The sequence below is a fragment of the Ictalurus punctatus genome, chromosome 8, assembly GCF_001660625.3.
Source record: "Ictalurus punctatus breed USDA103 chromosome 8, Coco_2.0, whole genome shotgun sequence".
In the NCBI taxonomy this organism is placed as follows: domain Eukaryota; kingdom Metazoa; phylum Chordata; class Actinopteri; order Siluriformes; family Ictaluridae; genus Ictalurus; species Ictalurus punctatus.
This window is the reverse complement of record NC_030423.2, coordinates 6,951,944-6,972,679: the sequence shown is the minus strand read 5'-3', so window position 1 is coordinate 6,972,679 and position 20,736 is coordinate 6,951,944. Positions and strand designations below refer to the sequence as shown.

Sequence of the window (20,736 nt, the reverse complement as noted above, 5' to 3'; positions counted from 1 at the left end):
AGCTCCACCTAGTGTTAAAACTGAGAAGTACAATACAGTCAAGTGCAAGCTTTATGAGTGGTCCATATGCCATTATATTTTTAGAATTTGCTGCCGGCCAATTAAAAATGGACCACGGGCCGCATTAGGCCCACGGGCCGTAGTTTGGACACCTCTGGAATAGCCCTTCTGCAAAACAAACATCTGATTGCCACTCACACACCCAAATGCACACACATGCACATACACCAGTACACAATAAAGCACCATGTTGCACTACAGTTACATAACATTTTCCTGCAGGTGCTCCCATTATCTAAAATCACATTCTCCTCTGTCCACATAACCTAAATATCTGTCATACTGTCTGTATTTTGTAGTGCATCATACAATAAATAGAATAAATGTCCTACTGACACTTCCTCTAAGGTCCCAACTATGGGATACCATAGCCCAACTATATGGTACATCAATATTAAGTAGAAGAGGAAAGAAAAGCAGAAAGGGATGGGCTGGTGAGAGTCTCTCTCTCTCTCTCTCTCTCTCTCTCTCTCTCTCTCTCTCTCTCTCTCTCTCTCTCTCTCTCTCTCTCTCTCTCTCTCTCTCTCTCCCCCTCTCTCTCTGATAGATCCACACCCTGGTGGCAATGCAGAAGCACAGACGCAGCAAACACACACGCACAACCTCACTCTCTCGCCTTCCCTGCTTGTGGAAACAGCCCTGTTGTACCACACGGTAAGGCCTTCTCTATTCATTTCATTTACTGATATCTCTATGTAAATATTCAAGAAAGCAAAAACAATCAGGGACCTAAGATTGCATATGCAGGAAAATGTGCGTTATTTTGCAGTTGGTTGAGAGGGAGGCAGATATAAGAGGCAGAGGTATGTATGCAGACAATATGGAGATGGAGAGTCAGGCAATGAGCAGGTTTAAGCTTTCTGCACTCTACTATGTAGCACATTAGAACTGATGACTATTGCAGCAGAGAAGGGTGTGGGGTGCCATTAAAGAGCATTTGGTGGCATGAATAAAGCAGAATAGGGAGAACAAGGAGTAGTATGTAGGGAAAGAGAGACCGACAATTAGAGAAGTGAGAGAAACTTACTACATAAAGATGTGTTAGGCACAAAGGAACATAGATGCAGCAGTTTTGTGTGAGATCATGTCATGTATGTAAAGAACCAGAATCCAGCACTGCTTATTCAAATATGTTTATTGCGAAACATATATATCATAGAGCAGATCCCAAAACTATATTATTTAATTTATTATTTATTGCAATAATTCCTATCCACCTTGTGAAAATACAACATATAAATAAGAACAAGACACATTTTCAGTACATGTCAATGGGTGACATTATTTTAAGTTGTTTTAAGGATACAAATCAAGGTCAAAGCTTTGCAATTTCCAGTAAAATTTACTACCTCTCTTGACAGCTAGCATGTCTGACAAGCCAGATCTCACAGAGATTGCCAGGTTTGACAAAACCAAGCTGAAGAAGACGGAGACAAAAGAGAAGAACCCTCTGCCCACCAAAGAAAGTGAGTAAATTCCAGAGAACAGTATTCACTGTGTCCTGTTGGTTTGGGGTGTGGTACGGAAATCTGCTGAAGCTTTCTCTCTTCAGTTGCAATGCTTTGTCCATCCTGTCTTTTCTCACACTTTAGCTTCCTCATTCATAATTTTTTCTGATCGTTCCCCCTAAACTGTGTTCTTTTACACACACATAAGTCTGCATTCTGCATGTAGCATCCTAGCCCCCCTCACCCACAAACTCTCATGTCAGCAGATAGGTGTCAACTCAACTTCTGCCAAAATCCTCCATCAGCAATGCAGCACAGACTCTGGCAAATTTCAGAAATACATTTATATAATAAATAATAATCATATTTGTTATAATATTCCCTGAGAAAAATGGAGACTGTCACTAATACAGACAAAACTCACTTTGTTTCACAGCTATTGAACAGGAGAGAAAAGGAGATACAAGCCCCTAACCTGATGGAGAAGAGGAGAGTCAAACACAGCAGATGCTCCTTTGGTGGCATATTATTAAATATGAACTATTTATGTTTATTTTTTAAGCTTAGTGAGTACTACTGTCCCTTGTGATGCATGGTTATCATGGCGATTGAGGTCACGGTCGGGAAAACAAGACATGGAGTGATCTTTTAACAAGGATCTTTTTAAAAAATTCTGTTAATAACAATTTTCGAAATAAAAATCTTCATGAAATAAACACAAATATGAAAACACAGTAATGTATGTGGTTGCAAATTTTTAAAACATGCAGTAATACTTCTAATTAAATACTTCAGTATCATTTTCTATCTTAAATAATTCAGGGATTAATACTATTAGGCTTGGGAATGTGATGACAGGTCATTTCCTGGCTAGGCTGGCTATATGACTAGGTCATATAGCCAGCCTAGCTAGAAAATAAGTGCTCATACATACTGGGTGCTCTGAGTGTTTTGAGCCATTATAGTGGTAGGCTGCTGGTGTCACAGCAGCACCCAGAACAATCTAAAATGGACTGCACACTACAGGTGCATCTCAAAAAGTTAGAATATCATGGAAAAGTTCATTTTTAAAAAAAATGGAACTTAATATAGTCTAGATTCATTACACATAGTGAAATATTTCAAGCCTTTTTTTGTTTTAATATTGATGACTATGGCTTACAGCTCATGAAAACCAAAAATTCAGTATCTCAAAATAATAGAATATAGAATTTAGAATACAGAAATGTTGACCTGAGAAGAGCTCTAATCATCTAATTAACTCAAAACACCTGCAAAGGTTTCCTGAGCCTTTAATCTCTCAGTCTGGTTCAGTACACACTAGGACAGCTGTGGCTCAGTTGGTAGAGCAGGTTCTCCACTAATCGTAAGGTTGGTGGTTTGATTCCTGGCCCACATGACTCCGCATGCCAAAGTGTCCTTGGGCAAGACACTGAACCCCAAGTTGCTCCTGATGGTAAGTTAGCGCCTTGCATGGCAGCTCTGCTACCACTGGTGTGTGTGTGTGTGTGAATGGGTGAATGAGACACGGTGTGAAGCGCTTTGGAACCATTAAGGTTAAAAAAAAATAAAAATTAAGTGCTATGTAAGTGCAGACCATTTACCATGCACACACTATTCAGATGAAGGTCAATTTTGCATTTCATTTGGAAATCAATGTCCCAGAGTCTGGAGGAAGAGTAGAGAGGCACAGAATCCAAATCCAATGTGACGTTCCCACAGTTAGTGATGATTTGCTGTGCCATGTGATCAGCTGTGGTTTCTTAAATTGAGAGTCAATGCAGCATCTACCAGGAGATTTTAGAGCACTTCATGCTTCCATCTGCTGAAAAGCCTTATGATGCTGGAGATGCTGATTTCCTTTTCCTTCAGGACTTGGCACCTGCCCACAGTGCCAAAACTACTAGTAACTGGTTGGCTGTCCATGTTATTACTGTGTTTGATTGGCCAGCCAACTCGCCTGACCTGAACCCCATAGAGAATCTATGAGAGACACCAGGCCTAACAATATAGATGAGCTGAAGGCCACTATCAAAGCAACCTGGGCTTCCAAAACACCTGAGCAGTGTCACAGGATGATTGCCTCCGTGCCATGCCACATTGATGCAGTAATTAGTGCAAAGGGAGCACCGACAAAGTATTGAGTGCATAAATTAACATACTTTTCAGAAGGTCGACAGTTCTGAATTATGAATTATTTATTCTAATATTTTGAGATACTGGATTTTTTATTTCCATGAGCTGTAAGCAGTAATCATCGAGATTAAAACAAAAAAGCCTTCAAATATTTCAGTTTATGTATAATTAATCTAGAATATATGGAAGTTTAACTTTTTGAATTCAATTAGAGAAAAAAACATATTTTTCAACAATATTATATTTTTAGATGCACCTTTACAGTACATCAGCCTAACATTTATCATAATAATGAATCTCACTACTAACATATCACCACGTCATTGTTCAACCTCACCTGTGACCCTGCCTCTCCTGTGCTGTCTGAGCTACTACCTGGCATCACTGCTTCTGTCACCTGACCTGACAAAATAACACATTGATGCATGCCACATGAACATTGAGGAAAAACATTTATGGCTTAGTTAAGTATTATTATTACCATTATTGTTGACTCTACACATTAGCAATCGAGAAAATATTTTAAGTGATTTACACTTTGACTTGTTGTAAAGTAGCTCCTAATGTCCACTCGTGTGTGTGTGTGTGTGTGTGTGTGTGTGTGTGTGTGTGTGTGTGTGTGTGTGTGTGTGTGTTTTGCAATTAGGCTAATTTGGTGATATGCTGAGTCAGGATGGCAGCGAAAAACATAAAAGTGGACATTAGGAGCTACTTTATAACAAGTCAAAGTATACACACACACAAACTAACGTACAGGCTTGCCACTCATCACGGAAATACATTGTCATGTTTTGAAAAAAATACACTGTCCCTGAATCAGTATGAGATGCGATTTGTCCCATATTTTCATGCACAAAACAGAACTGTTGGTATAAGGATGGTGTCTTCCTCACAATCATCATGCATGATGTGCATCTAGTTGACGGAGCATTGGCATGTTGTACAACCGGATGTACTTATAGCCTCACACATATTAGCAAGATACGCCTTGCCCAAGGGCCCAACAGTGGCAGCTTGGCAGTGCAGGGGCTTGAACCCTGACCTTCCAGTCAGTAAATCAGAGCCTTGACCGCTAAAAAAAAACACTACTCAAAGTGTGTGACCCAAAGCTATAATGCCGACAAACAGGTACAAATTACAATATTCTGTCTGTCTCTCTGTCTGTCCATCTGTCTGTCCTATCTATCTATTTGTCTGTCTATCCATCTATCTGTCCTTCTATCTATCTGTCTGTCCATCTGTCTGTCGTTTATCTATCTATTTATGTATCTGTTTGTCTGTCTATCCATCTGTCTCCTCTAGCACCTCTGTAAGATCAGAGACAGAGGTGCTTGGCTGGCTGATTAACTGCTGCATTGTTCTGTCTGCTGCTGTGATGTTGTCCTAGATTTGGTCTAGTTTCAGCATGATTCACCAATCCAAACTCTCAAATAACTTGTAGATTTGTGTCCAGAATTTGTTATGAAACATCAATGACATTACTAACAGCAACGACAAACTACAGCAATGAAAAAAATGAACACTGCCATAAGTCTGTTTGGGAGACAACTGATAAAACTGACTGTAAGATAATTATTATGAAATTAAATAATCACCATCTCGAAGAGATTGTGGATCATTCACACTTCCTTAAAACAAGTCACAAAAACATTACAGTTCAACATCTGTATCCATGTGTATAGTTATCAAAAATATATATTTTTTTAAACTTTTTTGTACCTTGATTCTTGAATGACATCAACTTTTCCTTGTTTTCTACCATCAACTTTGATGTTTCTTACAAATGATTTGCAACTTTTATTGTACTGCCTCTTACACTCTTTGGATGTCATCAAGATACCGTGCTGGTGTCTCTGCCAAAAATTCAGTAAATTACGTTTTTCAGTACATTTCCAGATTTAACCTGTTTTTTACCAGTATCAACTATATAACTTGATTTAGTACTGAACTTACCTTTTTGGAGGATATATTTTCCAGAGGTATAAAGGCTGAGAAAACAGAAATAAACATAAATTTATATATATACATCAAGCTATTTAAAACAAGATAAATTAAAAAGCCTCTTAAATGTTGTGCCTCAGATGTACTCCCAACTCCCCACCATACTGTTCAAAGTGCTTTTGCTTTTATGAAAGATTCATATTTTGGTAACACTTTACAATAAGGTCTCATCCGTTATTGTATTAACTAACATGAACTAACAATAAGCAATACATTTGTTAAAGTATTTATTAATTTTTGTTACTATTAGTTAATAAAAATACAGTCGTTCATGGTTTGTTCATGTTAATTCACAGTGCATTAACTAATGTTAACAAATACAACTTTTGATTTTTATAATGTATGAGTAAATGTTGAAATTAACTTAATAAATGCTGTAGAAGTACTGTTCATTCTTAAGGTTAACTAAAGTAATTAGTTAATGTTAACTAATGAAACTTTAATGTAAAGTGTTACCCATACTTTTATTAAATTAAGTTGGATGTCTACTTACTTAATATTGTAATACTTAATATCGTTTTTATATTAAACCTAATAAGTATTATTTTTTGTGACATAAAGCATATAAAACTTAAATCTTAACACACGGTTTTGTTTTTAAATAAACAATTTGTAAATTGCAATTTACATTTTTAAAATTATGTATAATTAAAATATTAATTTAAATATAATTAATTTAAATGTTATTGATGTAATGCATTGGTTCTCAACCAGGGGGGCGCAGAGAGATAGGAAGGGGGGTGCAAATTGTTTTCAAGAAAAAAACACAGACAGAGCATCATTTGGGTGCTCGGTGTATTTTATTGCTTTTCAAATAGAATGTGCATAAATAAAAAAACAGCGTTCTCGCTCCCTCTGCATTTTCTTTTTGCTGGAGAGAGGCAGAGCTTAGCCTGCCTTTTATCTAGCTGTCAGTGCAGACCAAATTAGCGACTTTTCAGACCCCTTTTTTGCAAAAAAAAAAAAAAAAAAAAAAAAAAAGGGCCTAATGACAAATCTAGCGACTTTTTGGGAAAACCTTAGCAATTTTCCAAATGTCACTAGTAGTGTCCTGCAAGCGTGACGTCTTGAAACATTTTTGATCATTCATGTTCCATACCTGTCTTTATATAGTTTTATAAGTCATAAAAGTTTTTTTTTCATAAAAGTTATGAAAAGTAATTTTAAAAGTACAAGTATTACAGTATTTTAAAAATACTAAATATATCTATCTATCAAAAACATATATATATATATATATATATATATATATATATATATATATATATATATATATACGCAGTATATCACAAAAGTGAGTAATGTGGTGCTGCTAGCTTTAGCAGATACCCAGGGTCACCAACAATTAATTTCTTCAGTTTACTGAGCATTTTATATTAAACACCACAGAGAATTCTGTAACCTGCAAACTTTACAAAGCGGAGCTCGTGTAGCACTGAAGTACAACAGTGGTGCACGAGCACAAACTTATGTTTATATCCAAAATGCTCCACTGTGTGCAAGGGGTTGGTGCGACTTGCTTAAAAGGTTTAGTGTAATTTAAGTTTATTGTCATTATATGCTGTATTTGCGCGCTTACAGTGTAACTTATGTCGTTTATTATGACGGAAGTGATTTACTAGTAACAAGGCCACATTGCTCCTCACTCGCAGTATAGACGCGGTGATACACAGTTGGAGTGCAAGTAAGTTCTATAAAGTCTAATTAAAAACACTATGATCAAAAGTAAAACAGTATGTCAAGGCAGTGAGTAACAGAAACCACAAGGTGCAGTGAGAGTGAGTTTTTATTATTAATTTAGGACTGTAGTTTAATTTAGTGCTTTTTGTGCACCCTAATGCATAAATACTATTATATACTATTATATAATATAAACTTATTATACTATTATATAATATAAACTTAGTTTATATTATATTGGTATATTACTTTATATTATATATAAATATTTATTCTTTTTTTTTTTTTTTTTTTTTTTATGAATGCACAAAAAGCACTGAATTAAACTACTGTCCTAAATTAATAATGTATATTCTGGTGTGTGTCTATGTGTACTGGGTTCTTTTCAATCTTATATAACTGGACAAACAGTTGTGTAAAGTTTCAGTCTGACGTTTATACTTGTTTATGGGATTTATTTAAAGTCCCATCCCCCCACCCCCTTTGTAGAACCACTAAGGTAAAAAGGCATGGTTGAATGGTGCATACAATTTACATCAGTGATGATTAGTGAGCCCGTTCCAGAAGCATAAACCATGACACTACCTCGAGTGTGCCTTTCCAATCTGGCTTTCTGATTCTTAAGCCTCTGGTATACTTCATTTTTTTACGCGTACGCTAGCGTATGTGCACAGTCGTATGCATAGCCCAGAGTATACTCCATTTGACATGTACGCGTACACAGGCGGTCGACGCATGCGCATTACGACAACTTGCACTACCCCTCCTGGCCTGCAAGAGTCAGTGCAGAGCAGCAAAGCAGGTCTTTTGGTGTGACGGACGACAACGAAGAAGAATCACAACAACACGAAGAACCATGCTTGGGCAATCTCTCACCATGATTAGCACCCATACACAAATCATTATACACTTTAAGGCTAGAATTATACAAATGCGGGTACTTTCTAACCTGCACACGTTTCCGTCTCTTCCTTTTATTCAGTTTTTCTTCAACTACCTTGAAAATCAACGGCCGTGGGTCACTGTTGCCACCTTGTGGAACAACTAAATAGTTCGAAATAAATTCACTTGTGCGACCTGCGCGTACAAAGTCCACGCGGTTCGAAAAATCGGGCGGCGCGCGTACTCGCTGATGACGAACTTTGCGTCACGCGTACTGTACACTGTTCCTAGCGTACGCGTAAAAAGTGAAGCATACTTTCTTCTTTACTGCTGATGAGTGGGTTTGCTTATTGTGGTATGGCCTCTATATTTCTGCTCTCAAAGTTTTCTTCGAATTGTGAATCGTGATACATTCACCCCTGTCCTGTGGAGGTTGCTGATGATGTTTTAGGATTTTTCTTTGGATGTTTTTCTTTTTCAGGACACTGCAAATTTTTCAATTGAGTGGTTCTCAAATTGTTTCAGTGTGGGGGCCCCCCATGTGTAGGGTGCATCCCTTTGGGGCAACTTAGAATCGTCAAATTTTTGCAATTTTGTTTTTTTCATACTAGACTCCTTTGTATTAACTCTCTCAGCTAAGACTTTATCTATCTAAAAACAATCCATTTTAAATAGTCTTAGGTTTTTATCAGCGTGTGGCTGACAGTACTGTACAGTAGTATATCAATGGATGTCTGTTTGGTGTGTCTTAGTGTGCTTTGTATAATTGGTTTAATTTATTAATATTTCTCATTTTTATGTACATCATGGTTGAAAGGTTACAATCCCAACTTACATACAGGTAAAATAAATAAGAAAATAATAATAATAATGTAGAATCTCTCTCACACACACACCTCCCCCCGACCATCCGGAGACTTTTCTTTGGTAAATAACATGTATTAATCTGTTTATTATTTGGCTTAGATTATGTGCAGTGTCCAACATACAAATCCTTGTGTATGAGCTGTGATAGGAATGATAACTAATTAGAATGAGCATATCAATATAGCACTCAGATCTGTGTTATTACAGAAATTTAATCAGCACCTGATTAGAGAACCACTGCAAGTGCCTGCCAAATGACTAAATGTAAATGTAGACTAAAAAGCACACTGTCTGCTGAGAGGGTAATGGTTTTTTTTTTTTTTTTTTTTTTTTTGGGGGGGGGGGGGGGGGGGTAAAGCTTGTTTGCTGCAACAACAACAAAAAAAAGGCTGCAAAACGTTTGCAAATGGAGACGGAGGTAGGTAACAATCTTCAATGAATGCATTTGCTCATTTCACATGTATAACAGTGCTGGCTTTGGTTTCCAACATGAACACTGCAAAATTAAACAAACAGAAAAATAAATAAATAAACAAATAAATAAATGAAAATACAATGTAGCATAGGCTACTTCTAAAATGCATCTCGTTTAAAAAGACAGCCAAGTGAAGTGCATTTCTCTAAGGCAACAAGTCAACTAGTTTAGTCTCTCTCACAGTCATAAGACTTTATTTATTTCAATCCACACCTTATGGTTCGCTAATAACGTGTGAGGAGTCACACCTTGGTCGCCTTTGATGCCCGAACTGTATGTGATGGTTTAATGAACGCGCGACGACCATGGCGTCAGTGCTTCAAACACACAGTCGGTCGTCTGGGCTCAAGACCCGCGCCAAGTCCTCTGCTATTTATCTTGTTTTATTACCCGACTCAACAGTCTACAAAATTCCCCACGAATACTGACCTAAGCGCGCGCTTAATGGAAAAGACATCGTTACCTAAAGTTACAACATGCCATAATACTGAAATATGACATATGAACCTTTCGCTGTGGTACTCACATGTAGGTAGTTTCAAAGATAGATAACTTTTATACAAGTTGCATGGTTAAGCTATAAAGCAGTACCACAACGCACAATGCCACCAGTTTGACTAATTAACCGCACTTGAGTTTCTCACCGTGTTTAATCAAAATGGAAAACTTTTGCCTCTAGGTAAGCTCAGACATCAGTTAATTGTACTGACTATAGACTAGTTCCCATTGCTCCTCCATCACGCCTCTCTGGAATTTTCTACAGCAGAATAAACTTCTTGTCACTTAATCGATAACTCTAGGGCGTTGGACTGTTGTTTCTTATTTTGCTGCCTCATAAATCCATTCAAAACCGATGGATTGTCGTCATAAGTGTTTGCATGTTACAGCACGACGGGCATCAAAGATCTCGGTTTAACAGGTCCTTATGTCTTTTTGACAAGTAGGTGTGAGAGTTTGGGTTTCAGCCTCTGTGAAAGCTTGATGTCGCCGATAACCAATTAATGCGGATTATCCTCACTTGCGCGTCCCACTATTGTATGAAACGGGCTCAGCCAAGTGGCTCGAGAGTTTATCTATTGTCTGACCATTAAATCAGTGCTGTTCTTAAAGTGATTTTGATTGGCTCATGATTTGCGGTTTCTGCAATTAATCTTTTCACGAAAGCCGATATGAAGTCACATTTCCATACAGAAATAATTGCAAAAGGCATCGAAAGTAGTTAGAAACAAAGCATAATTTTCCCATGCCCATTAATCTATGCCTACATTCCTTTATCCCCTAAGGATATCTTTTTTTTTTTTTTTTTCACTCGTTGGGTCTCGTCTTAACAGTTTTGAATTTTGCAAAACATTCGACTGGTCTTCCTTGTTGGAGAAAAAGCTGTTATATGGGAACTGACGAGGCCAACACATAAACCTAAATTCCGACCTATAAACGTAACATATGCCTTACACTACATCATATTTGATGGTGACAGGGTTGTGAATTATCAACAGAAATTGGCCTAAACATAAGTGTTATGTTCCAATTTCGTACTAGATTCTTTTGGTTCTATTCTTTATATGGTCCTTTTTGAATATTTTTCTTTTCTTAAATTATGCTATTTTCTGACATGAGCTAACAGAGAAGCATTATAACATTTAGAATTTAATTCCCAAGTTAGTCCCAAGATCTCTATGAAAAATTACAAAAAGTATCCATTGAATGTTGAGAAATATTTAAGGGAAATGGGATGCGCCTGCAAATTCAATGGAAAATGCTACATCTGACATTCAGAATGCCGTGTATTGTCCAAATGAACTACACAACAGCTCTATTAAACAACAGACATTATGCTCATCCATGTGTAGAACACTGTACACATTAACACAGCCTAATTGGATCTTATTATGCGTCTATAATAATAATAATAATAATAATAATAATAATAGTAGTAGTAGTAGTAGTAGTAGTAGTAGTAGTAGTAGTAGTAGTTACACCACATAACTTAAATGTTCGTAGATGGGAAAAGCAGAATATAATGAGCAGAATAAAGGGGCTATTAAGCGTCACTTTGAAGTGCGGCTGCTGTACTGTTTCCTATGTCTGAACAAATCGCCATCGAATCACTAGATTTCACAGTGAAATGTCAAAGTTGGAAAAAGCCTGTCATTCGAAGTCGGCGACAGGTATAAGTACCGTGGTCATTCGAGCCTGTCGTCAATTGCTTCGATCTCTTTATGGATTACTTCATCAGTATTTGAGCCTTGGGTCACTGAAAGAGGGCATCCCGGCAGACTCGGACTCACTAGCGTCAATGGGCTTTTGCCAGCTCCTCGCATCTTTGGTCCTGTCTGTATGCTGTCATGTATTGTCCACAACAGCATGGTACAGCCATATTAATTTCGGCTATTCATAATTCATTGATTTATTTCGCTACTTTACGAGCATAACAGAAAAGTATGGTTAATGTTGCCTTGTTTTATTTTCCCTCTCTAGGTCAGTGAATAACTTCCTGATGACAGGACCCAAGGTACTTTCATATCCATATAAACGCTAAACTGCTGCAATCTGCCAGTGAACTGATTACGTATAAGACAATAACGTGCAGTAATTCGTTGAAATTTATGTGTTTCTTTCTAGGCATATCTTATGTATGCAAGTAGCGTGCAAGCAGGGGCACAGCGCGGCATTGAGGAGTGTAAATACCAGTTTGCATGGGACAGGTGGAACTGTCCGGAGAGCGAATTACAACTGTCAACGCATAAAGGATTGCGAAGGGGTATGAACAATAATAACCTGCATTATATTATATTATATTATATTATATTATATTATATTATATTATATTATATTATATTATATTTATTTATTTTAGGCGTTCAAATCACCATAGTTTGCATAGGTATTTGTGCCGTCAAAACCTTTGTTTTCATAAACAGGGTTTTTTTTTTTGCTTTGTTTTGTTTTGTTTTGTTTCTTAGCAACCAAAGAAACGGCTTTTGTACATGCCATAAGTGCGGCTGGAGTTATGTATGCATTGACCAAGAACTGCAGCATGGGAGACTTCGATAACTGTGGCTGTGATGAGTCAAAAACTGGGAAAAATGGTAAGCTTGATTTGGCCCAAATATTACTGCAGAAAAGATATTAACAATATCAAACAAGATATTAAGAATATCAAAACAACACGTGTCGCAATTGAAATAGTTCTAATAAAGATCTGAATTTGTGTGTTCGCAGGAGGTCGAGGTTGGATTTGGGGTGGATGCAGTGATAATGCTGAGTTCGGGGAGAGCATTTCTAAGCAGTTTGTAGATGCGCTGGAAAATGGGCACGATTCACGCGCTGCCGTAAACCGTCATAACACCGAGGTTGGCAGACTTGTAAGTCTAAACAATATCTATTTCTTTTGTGAATACTGATAGCCATTTTTCGTGTATTAGGCCTACTGGATGGTGCACTACATGCATTCCTCCTAACATGCAGCAATGTAAATATTTATCCGCTATTTGAATGCGTATGATGTTACTTTCAATGATGCTACGCAATTTACTATATTGATATAATTATATCATCCATTCAGGCTATTAAAGCGACGATGAAGAGATCATGCAAGTGTCACGGCGTGTCAGGAAGCTGCAGCGTTCAAACGTGTTGGTTGCAACTGTCTGACTTCAGGGACGTTGGTAACTACCTGAAAATCAAATATGACCAGGCACAGAAGCTTGAGTTGGACCAGCGACGCATGCGCGCTGGGAACAGTGCTGAGAACCGAGGCGCAATCGCAGACACGTTCAGCAGCATCGCGCGCACCGAGCTCATTCACCTGGAGGACTCTCCAGATTACTGCGTGAAAAATCTAAGCCTCGGACTGCACGGGACTGAAGGCAGGGAGTGTGTGCAGAGTGGCAATAAATTGTCGCAGTTTGAAAAGCGAAGCTGCAGAAGGCTGTGCCACGAATGTGGCTTAAAAGTAGAGGAAAGGAGGATAGAGATCGTGAGTAGCTGTAATTGCAAATTCCACTGGTGCTGTACGGTGAAGTGTGAGAAGTGCACACAATTCGTAACAAAACACAACTGTGCTAAAAGGAACAATCAGTCACATAATAGTTCACGAAGGAGGCAGCGTGTACGTAGTTAATCCCCCTGACCATCTATAAAATCCAAAGTGTAAATTTGTCACATTGACGATTATTTTAAAGCTGACATCAAGAAAATGAAATTCCTAACTCTGAATAATTACAAGTACTTATGTTCTATATGTGCACTTTTTGTTCTTAATATCAGCTCACCGATTTGGTTGCTAAACCTTCAATAATTGTTCCTTATTTTGAACACAAACGTCTTAATTTCCTGACACATATTGCTTGTCAATGTTTACTGCACAAAGGGTTAAATGTTTTCGTCTCTTTTTGTCTTTAAGTGTAAATTATATTTTAAATTCAGAAAGCATTAAATATTTTGGACATAATATTCTTTTCTGTGGAGTTTTATTATTATTATTATTTGATTTTATTCTGAACTACAAAAAAAAAAGTTTATTGGATGAAAAGTGTATTGGAGCACGGTTTAAACCTTCATCAGGGTCCCTGGATCAATGCATTACTATCAATTATTATGCACTGCTTCCCGCAGAGAAAAATGAGCACGCTGTTATTGATATCCTTTGAAGTTCATTAGAGGCGTTTCCTCCACTTCGTTGGCAGCTGTGGACCAATAGTATGTCAGGAATTCTGTAACAAAAGGTGATTCCCCCACCTCACACCCAAACAACCCGTTGTGGATTGTATAAATTTCTAAAACCTGTTTCAATTGAAAGAACAGATCTTCTTCATTTGCTCTGGTGGCTACGTGATCTCTCAAAAATGCCTTCCTCCTTTCTCTGGGCCTCTGTATTCCTTATTTATCACAAAACCCTCCTAGGGCACACATGGTAAGAACGCAAAAAAAATGCTAAAGTTTATAGTTCATTGCAATAATAACGCGAATGCTGCTTCTAAAATTACGTTTGATTTCTTTCCTCTCTTTTTTAGGCTTGTTAATAATTTGCTCATGACTGGACCAAAAGTAAGTAAAACGTGTCTCATTCTTTACTATAAGTGGTTGTGCTCCACTTCGACCACGTAATGATGAAGTGTCTACTTAAGAATTTAAAAAATACATTCTCTATAAAGCATGTCTAGCAATAGTATTTTTTATTAATTTTTGTAACTCTTCTTTTTTTTTCGACAGGCGTATTTAAGCTACACGAGTAGTGTTCTTGCCGGAGCCCAAAACGGACTGCAGGAGTGCAAGCATCAGTTTGCGTGGGACAGGTGGAACTGCCCGGAGAGCACGTTTCACCTCTCAACTCACAGACGGCTCCGAAGTGGTGAGATGTAAAATGTAGAGAACGGCTGTGCACCTACTATAACGTAATATGTTCTATAACGTAAGGTCAGCTATAACTTTAACTTTAACTTGACTTCCTGTGTATCCTTGTAGCAACGAGAGAGACCTCGTTTGTCCACGCGATAAGCGCAGCTGGTGTCATGTATACTTTAACCAGAAACTGCAGCCTTGGGGATCTGGACAACTGCGGATGCGACAATTCAAGAAATGGTCAAATTGGTAAGAACAATTAATGATATGACAACATTGTTTATTTAAAGTTATATTTTATTTCTCATTTATAAAATGTTGATTATTGCAGCTTTAGGACAAAGTAGGCTAGTTTTGATCAAATTATCTAGCAATTGTCACTGCTTATGAAACTATTAGGGCTAATTAATTCTGATGACAGGGGGTCGTGGCTGGCTTTGGGGAGGTTGTAGCGATAACGTGGACTTCGGAGACAGGATCTCCAAGCAATATGTTGACGCATTCGAGACTGGACAGGACGCCCGTGCTGCTGTTAATCTTCATAACAACGCAGCAGGCCGTCTGGTACGTTCTGGCAAATGTCTTATATAACTACAAGGATTATAATTGTTAAAATCTGTTTACAGCTAATAAAATCTGTGTTGCAGGCAGTAAAAGCGACTATGAAGAGGATTTGCCGCTGCCACGGCATGTCGGAGAGCTGCGCGATGCAAACGTGCTGGATGCAGCTAGCCGACTTCCGTGAGGTGGGCAATTATCTGAAAGTAAAGCACGACCAAGCGCACAAACTTGAGCTGGACAAACGGCGCATGCGCGCGGGAAATAGCGCCGACAACCGCGGCGGCGCTATCGCGGACGCGTTCAGTAGTATCGCGCGCTCCGAGCTTATCTATTTGGAGGATTCCCCTGATTACTGCGCGAAAAACTTGAGCCTTGGACTCCACGGAACGGAAGGCAGGGAGTGTTTGCAGAGTGGAAAGGATCTGTCGCAGTGGGAAAAGCACAGCTGCAGAAGGCTGTGCCATGAGTGCGGCCTGCGCGTCGAGGAGATCCGCACCGAGATAGTGAGCAGCTGCAACTGCAAGTTTCACTGGTGTTGCACGGTGAAGTGCGAGAACTGTACACAGGTTATAGTTAAGTACGTTTGTGCACGGAGACAAAGTGTCCAGGGACACAACAGACGCAGAATTCGAGGACCAAAATGACTGCGACAATGTTTGGGGACTCAATTACTACAGATTTCCCTGCACTTCTCTATATTATTTGTACATACCGTAAAATGTATATTTAAATATTCTAATAAATTAATTAAATAAATGATGTAGTTTCTGTTTTACTCTTTAGGATGGATGACTATATATCAAATATAGTTTAATTATGAGTAAACCGTCCTGAATTGGACTTTGGTTAACGAAGTACACTTCAGTTCAACCAATACGGCAAGAAAATGTATTCCTAAGCGGAACAGTATAACTTTAAGCACAGCTTTCCAATGTTACGAAGTTAAAGAAGGAATGTACCCTACCCAACAAAAGCCAACAAGACAGGTTAGTTTGTAATACACTAAGGATCATTTTAGCGAACACACTTTGATAAGATTAACGTGTCACACTTTGCACTTATCCCTGGGCGTTCCCCTTACGTTGATTTACTTTGATATGCCGACTGCACTAATGCTAATATGCATTCCATTGTGGAATAGGCATAGAGAAACACCCTAAGGCACGTTGGTGTTTATAGTCCCTCTTACACAAGGCGAAGGAACAGTTTGTGCAGTTCACAGCCGTGTTCCGACCATATTCAATAGCGGTATAACTGGTGTGTTGTTATAAGATGACTATTTGCCTTGTAGTGATCTGTGATTTGCAAAAAAATCCAACCTAACCATGACATGTGATTCCCAGATACCTTATCTCTGGGTTTTACCCTTAACTATTTCCATCAATACACAGCTAATCTCTTCTGCTCAGTGGGACATGCCATAAATCTGCTGACCTGTCTGGCCAGATGAATGATGCTATACTAGAGTCAGTGGGGGTCTGAATCCTGAGGAGACTGAGACAGTGGAGATGGGATAGGATGTTTTCTATTTCCTTATAACATTAATCTAATACCCTAGTTGGGATCTACTTCATTTGGCTGATCTGCAACCACTAAAATATAAATGATTATTGTTACAAGTTTTATGCTGGCATTGTTTTGCACATTTCTGACCAAATGTTTTATATTAACCATCTAGGAGTTAAGGCATTCCTGCACTTTGTCCTTTGTCCATATATAAACTTTTAGTGAGGCCATAGAGTTTCATGAGGCATTGGTAACTGTTTTTCACCTGTGATTAAGTAAGTATTAATAAGCAATCTTACATATCTATGTTGCTGCTCTTATTCTGACTGTTTGACTTATCATTTCTCCCAGTAGAGGGCCTGATATCAGAGAGAGAAAAAAAACGTCCATTCAAAGTTAATAGCATCAATTCAAAGTTTCTTTTCACACAAATTCACCAGCTTGTCAAATAGTTCTTCCTCTCGGTTTGCCTGTTTGCCTTTAGGGATACCATGTTTTTCCCAGGGTGTCCTGCTGTGCCATAATGAATGAAGAACAAAATGGCCATCTTTCTAAATACAGTGCCAGGTTGTTATCCAAGTTAGCCACAGCCACCTAGAAGGTCCCCTCCCCTTCTCTCAACGGCCATTCATATGAATAGAATTAGACTGTGATGTCTGTAAATCCCTTTGCTTTTCCCCCCTCTTCAAAACGCTAACACGGAGGGTAAGCCCAGTCTGTTCCATTCCACAAAAGCCCCATTTCCTTTATGCTTAAAGCCTCCACATGCGCATAACAAAGATACACAGTCTTGCATTGCTTCATCAGAAGCCACTGCTGTGGCAAGCATTCCCTCAGATGAAGTAGTGACACCTCATTCTATTTATTATTCACTTCAAGTTAGCCAGGTCTCAATCAAAATTCGTAGGAATTGCTTAATAAGCAAGAGAGATGGGATTTTATACAATCAATGTTTTAAGAACAGCTGTAACTTTTCAGGACTTTGTTTGTGTAAATTTACATTATTTTATTTTGCAATTATGAGATTATGGTGATTGAGTTAAGGTGTCCAGCACTGTGCTACAGGGGCAGTTGATTTAGTAGGAAGTCCAAACTGGATATCTGTAAAAAAAAAAAAAAAAAAAAAAAAAAAAAAATTTAATTAATCAAACAAACAAAAAATATAATTACATAAAAACTTGGAAGGTTGTAAGGAATTAAATGGACACGCTAACTTAAATAATTTTAAGTACTTGACAATTTAGTGTAGAAACATAAATACATGCACATCATTGACATTTTGCTTTCCTCAGTTCTGTGAGACAAGACAGTCCCTCCCTTCTTTATGGGGCTCTTTGTGGCTAAAGAGTGAGGCAGCATCCATGTGCAAAACCCCCTACAGCTTTATTCATTGGGAGTCCTGCTGGCCTGGAGGTGAGTGATGAGCCTCCTCACAACTCTCACCTTGGTGAGAGGACAGGATGGGCTTAGCAGCTGGTCCACAGCTTAATTCCAGGAATTTTCCCTAATTTTCATTTGTTGTAGGCCATGCATAATGGGATGACCAGGGGTCAAAAGAGTCCCTGGCTTTTTTATATATATATATATATATATATATATATATATATATATATATATATATATATATATATATATATATATATAGAGATAGATAGATAGATAGATAGATAGATAGATATCTGACCATTTTACAAGGTTGATAATCAACTCCCCATGTTTCTATTTACCACTACATCTGATGGGAACATTTCCTTAAGTACTTTTGAGCATTGATAAGTGTTTTATATATTATATAGTACATAAGGTTAAACTTGTTGGGTATTTTAAGGCTTTCTAGAAGCAAAATGTTTTTTGTTTTTTTTTAGAATGTGAACTCGTGTTTAGTAAATTTTTAATAAATACTCTGTAGGCCAGATTTCAAAAGGAAGGGACAAAAGTCTAGCAATATCTTTGAGTTTCTGATGTGTCTGTTTCATGCAGATTAACAACTTAATTTCTAGGCGAGTGAGGGGAGAGGTGTTTTGCTGCTTGCTAGCTTTTTACTCTATATAAAGGAATGGCAGTAGCAAACAACAGGAGAGGTATACATGTAAATATACATGTATAGCTTTTCCCCCTTTCTTTTCTTTTTTTAAACCATCAATTCAATTTTAAAAAACGTCCAAAAATGGGATGTAATCTTGGAAATTGGACAATATTCCCTCCTACTGAGAGGTTATGCAAAACAGAGCTGACTGGACTAAAAAAAATGAAGTAAGATCAGTCACAGTATAGATTTTTTTATTTAATAGCAAAAAAACTATTTAATAGATACTCTCATGCGATACCTCTATCACAGTTTTTCTAATCAGCTGATGTTGCAGATAGATGGTAAATTGTTTGGAAACACCTGATTTAATGTTTTTATGTACAATGTTACACAGTGACACAGACACATGCAGGTGTGTGTAGCACACACACACACACACACACACACACACACGCACACACACACAGACACACAGGCAAAAGTTTATGAAGATATTCTTACACTTGGAAGCATGATGTGAAAGGTATGGCTCACACTATGTGATTTTTAAAATGTTTCATTTAAAAAATTATTTATTATTTAAAAATATTGAGGTCAACCACCACTATTAAGGTTTTGTTTTTATCACAAATGTCATCTGTGTTATTCAGTTACATTTTCATCTTTAATTTTTTTTCATATTTCAAATTTTTGATCATAAGGATATGATCAGAGATATATTTTTTGATCAGAGGATATGAAAGATGATGGAAGCATGGAAACAAGTTAATAAAGAGTATTTATATCACATTTAGAAAGAAAGATACAAACATTTGAACAGCTATCATTTTGTTTATTTTCCATACTGTTTATGAAGAAGTATGTTTTGTTTACAACATATTATGTTTTGTTCTAACTGTGAAAATGTTTTGTTTCTATACATTCTATTTATTTTTTTTCCCCTCTTTATTATGTTGTGATTGTGAAAGAAATCCCTGTTTGTCAGCAAAGGATCAGTATAGCATAGGGTATCCACTGTCTACACTGTATATTGTAAATCTGCTAATTAAGAATGTCAAAGTCTGCTTTTGTAAACAATCAAATTTACGTTTACTCTTAACTTAATTCCATATATCATACTATCTTTTCTGCTACCAATAATTAGAAGTTGTAAATCCAGATCAATAACACCCCACCAGACTTATTTGTTAAAATAAATAACAAACTTGAACATGAATTAAAATCAGTATTGATATTACACTAATGACTATACATTACTCTTATTCATACATTTATCTATATATACGCACTTATGATAACTGTAGGTTGACCTTGTTTAGTGATCATTAATATTGTTATTTTTGACACGCTAACTCTTAATTTCTAAATACACATAGCTACTATTACCAGAAATACAAAATTTGCCAGGGAAAAAAAGACATGATAACCATCACATGTTAAATGTTAGCACATTCTCTTTCCACCATTTTTACTTGCATTTTTACTACCTGGACATTTATCAATTATTAATAATCATACAGTTTGAAAACATATGTACATAAATACTGTGTTGAAGACCAATAGTCTAGTCCAATTAACACTTTTCTGTTCTTTTCTGTCCTTCATCTTCATTTTTTTAAATCTATTTACACTTCCACACATATGACACAGATTAAAAGAGACTGCAACTAACACTATCTACAATATCTGTATCCTTCAGACAATACCAGTGACCATCAGAAGTTCCATAAAGTTTATTTTCCATAAAT

At 37.3% G+C, this 20,736-nt stretch overlaps 3 protein-coding genes across 5 annotated transcripts; all 3 read left to right on the top strand.

Annotated features, from left to right (window-relative positions):
• The first annotated feature begins 614 nt into the window (after nucleotides 1-614).
• On the top strand, nucleotides 615-2,242 carry tmsb2 (thymosin beta 2). Its single transcript, XM_053682185.1, has 3 exons — nucleotides 615-714; nucleotides 1,422-1,526; nucleotides 1,945-2,242. Exons 2-3 carry the CDS (start codon nucleotides 1,427-1,429, stop codon nucleotides 1,980-1,982), a joined length of 138 nt encoding a protein of 45 aa, XP_053538160.1. The 5' UTR covers nucleotides 615-714; nucleotides 1,422-1,426; the 3' UTR covers nucleotides 1,983-2,242.
• A 582-nt stretch (nucleotides 2,243-2,824) lies between these two features.
• Nucleotides 2,825-16,189, top strand: LOC108268465 (protein Wnt-8a). 2 transcript variants are annotated; one of them, XM_017473472.3, is made up of 7 exons: nucleotides 14,214-14,276; nucleotides 14,356-14,464; nucleotides 14,565-14,598; nucleotides 14,764-14,902; nucleotides 15,016-15,141; nucleotides 15,314-15,456; nucleotides 15,540-16,189. In XM_017473472.3, the coding sequence occupies exons 2-7, from the start codon at nucleotides 14,397-14,399 to the stop codon at nucleotides 16,095-16,097; spliced, it is 1,068 nt and encodes a 355-aa protein (XP_017328961.1). In that variant the 5' UTR covers nucleotides 14,214-14,276; nucleotides 14,356-14,396; the 3' UTR covers nucleotides 16,098-16,189. The 2 variants fall into 2 exon arrangements, with proteins under 2 accessions (XP_053538370.1, XP_017328961.1); XM_053682395.1 differs by lacking the exons at nucleotides 14,214-14,276; nucleotides 14,356-14,464 and adding an exon at nucleotides 2,825-2,964.
• LOC108268464 (protein Wnt-8a) lies at nucleotides 9,435-13,995 on the top strand. Of its 2 annotated transcripts, none has more exons than XM_047157106.2 (6): nucleotides 9,435-9,492; nucleotides 12,028-12,061; nucleotides 12,172-12,310; nucleotides 12,513-12,638; nucleotides 12,772-12,914; nucleotides 13,115-13,995. In XM_047157106.2, the coding sequence occupies exons 2-6, from the start codon at nucleotides 12,047-12,049 to the stop codon at nucleotides 13,670-13,672; spliced, it is 981 nt and encodes a 326-aa protein (XP_047013062.1). In that variant the 5' UTR covers nucleotides 9,435-9,492; nucleotides 12,028-12,046; the 3' UTR covers nucleotides 13,673-13,995. The 2 variants fall into 2 exon arrangements, with proteins under 2 accessions (XP_047013062.1, XP_017328955.1); XM_017473466.3 differs by lacking the exon at nucleotides 9,435-9,492 and adding an exon at nucleotides 10,306-11,916.
• Nucleotides 16,190-20,736: the final 4,547 nt, after the last annotated feature.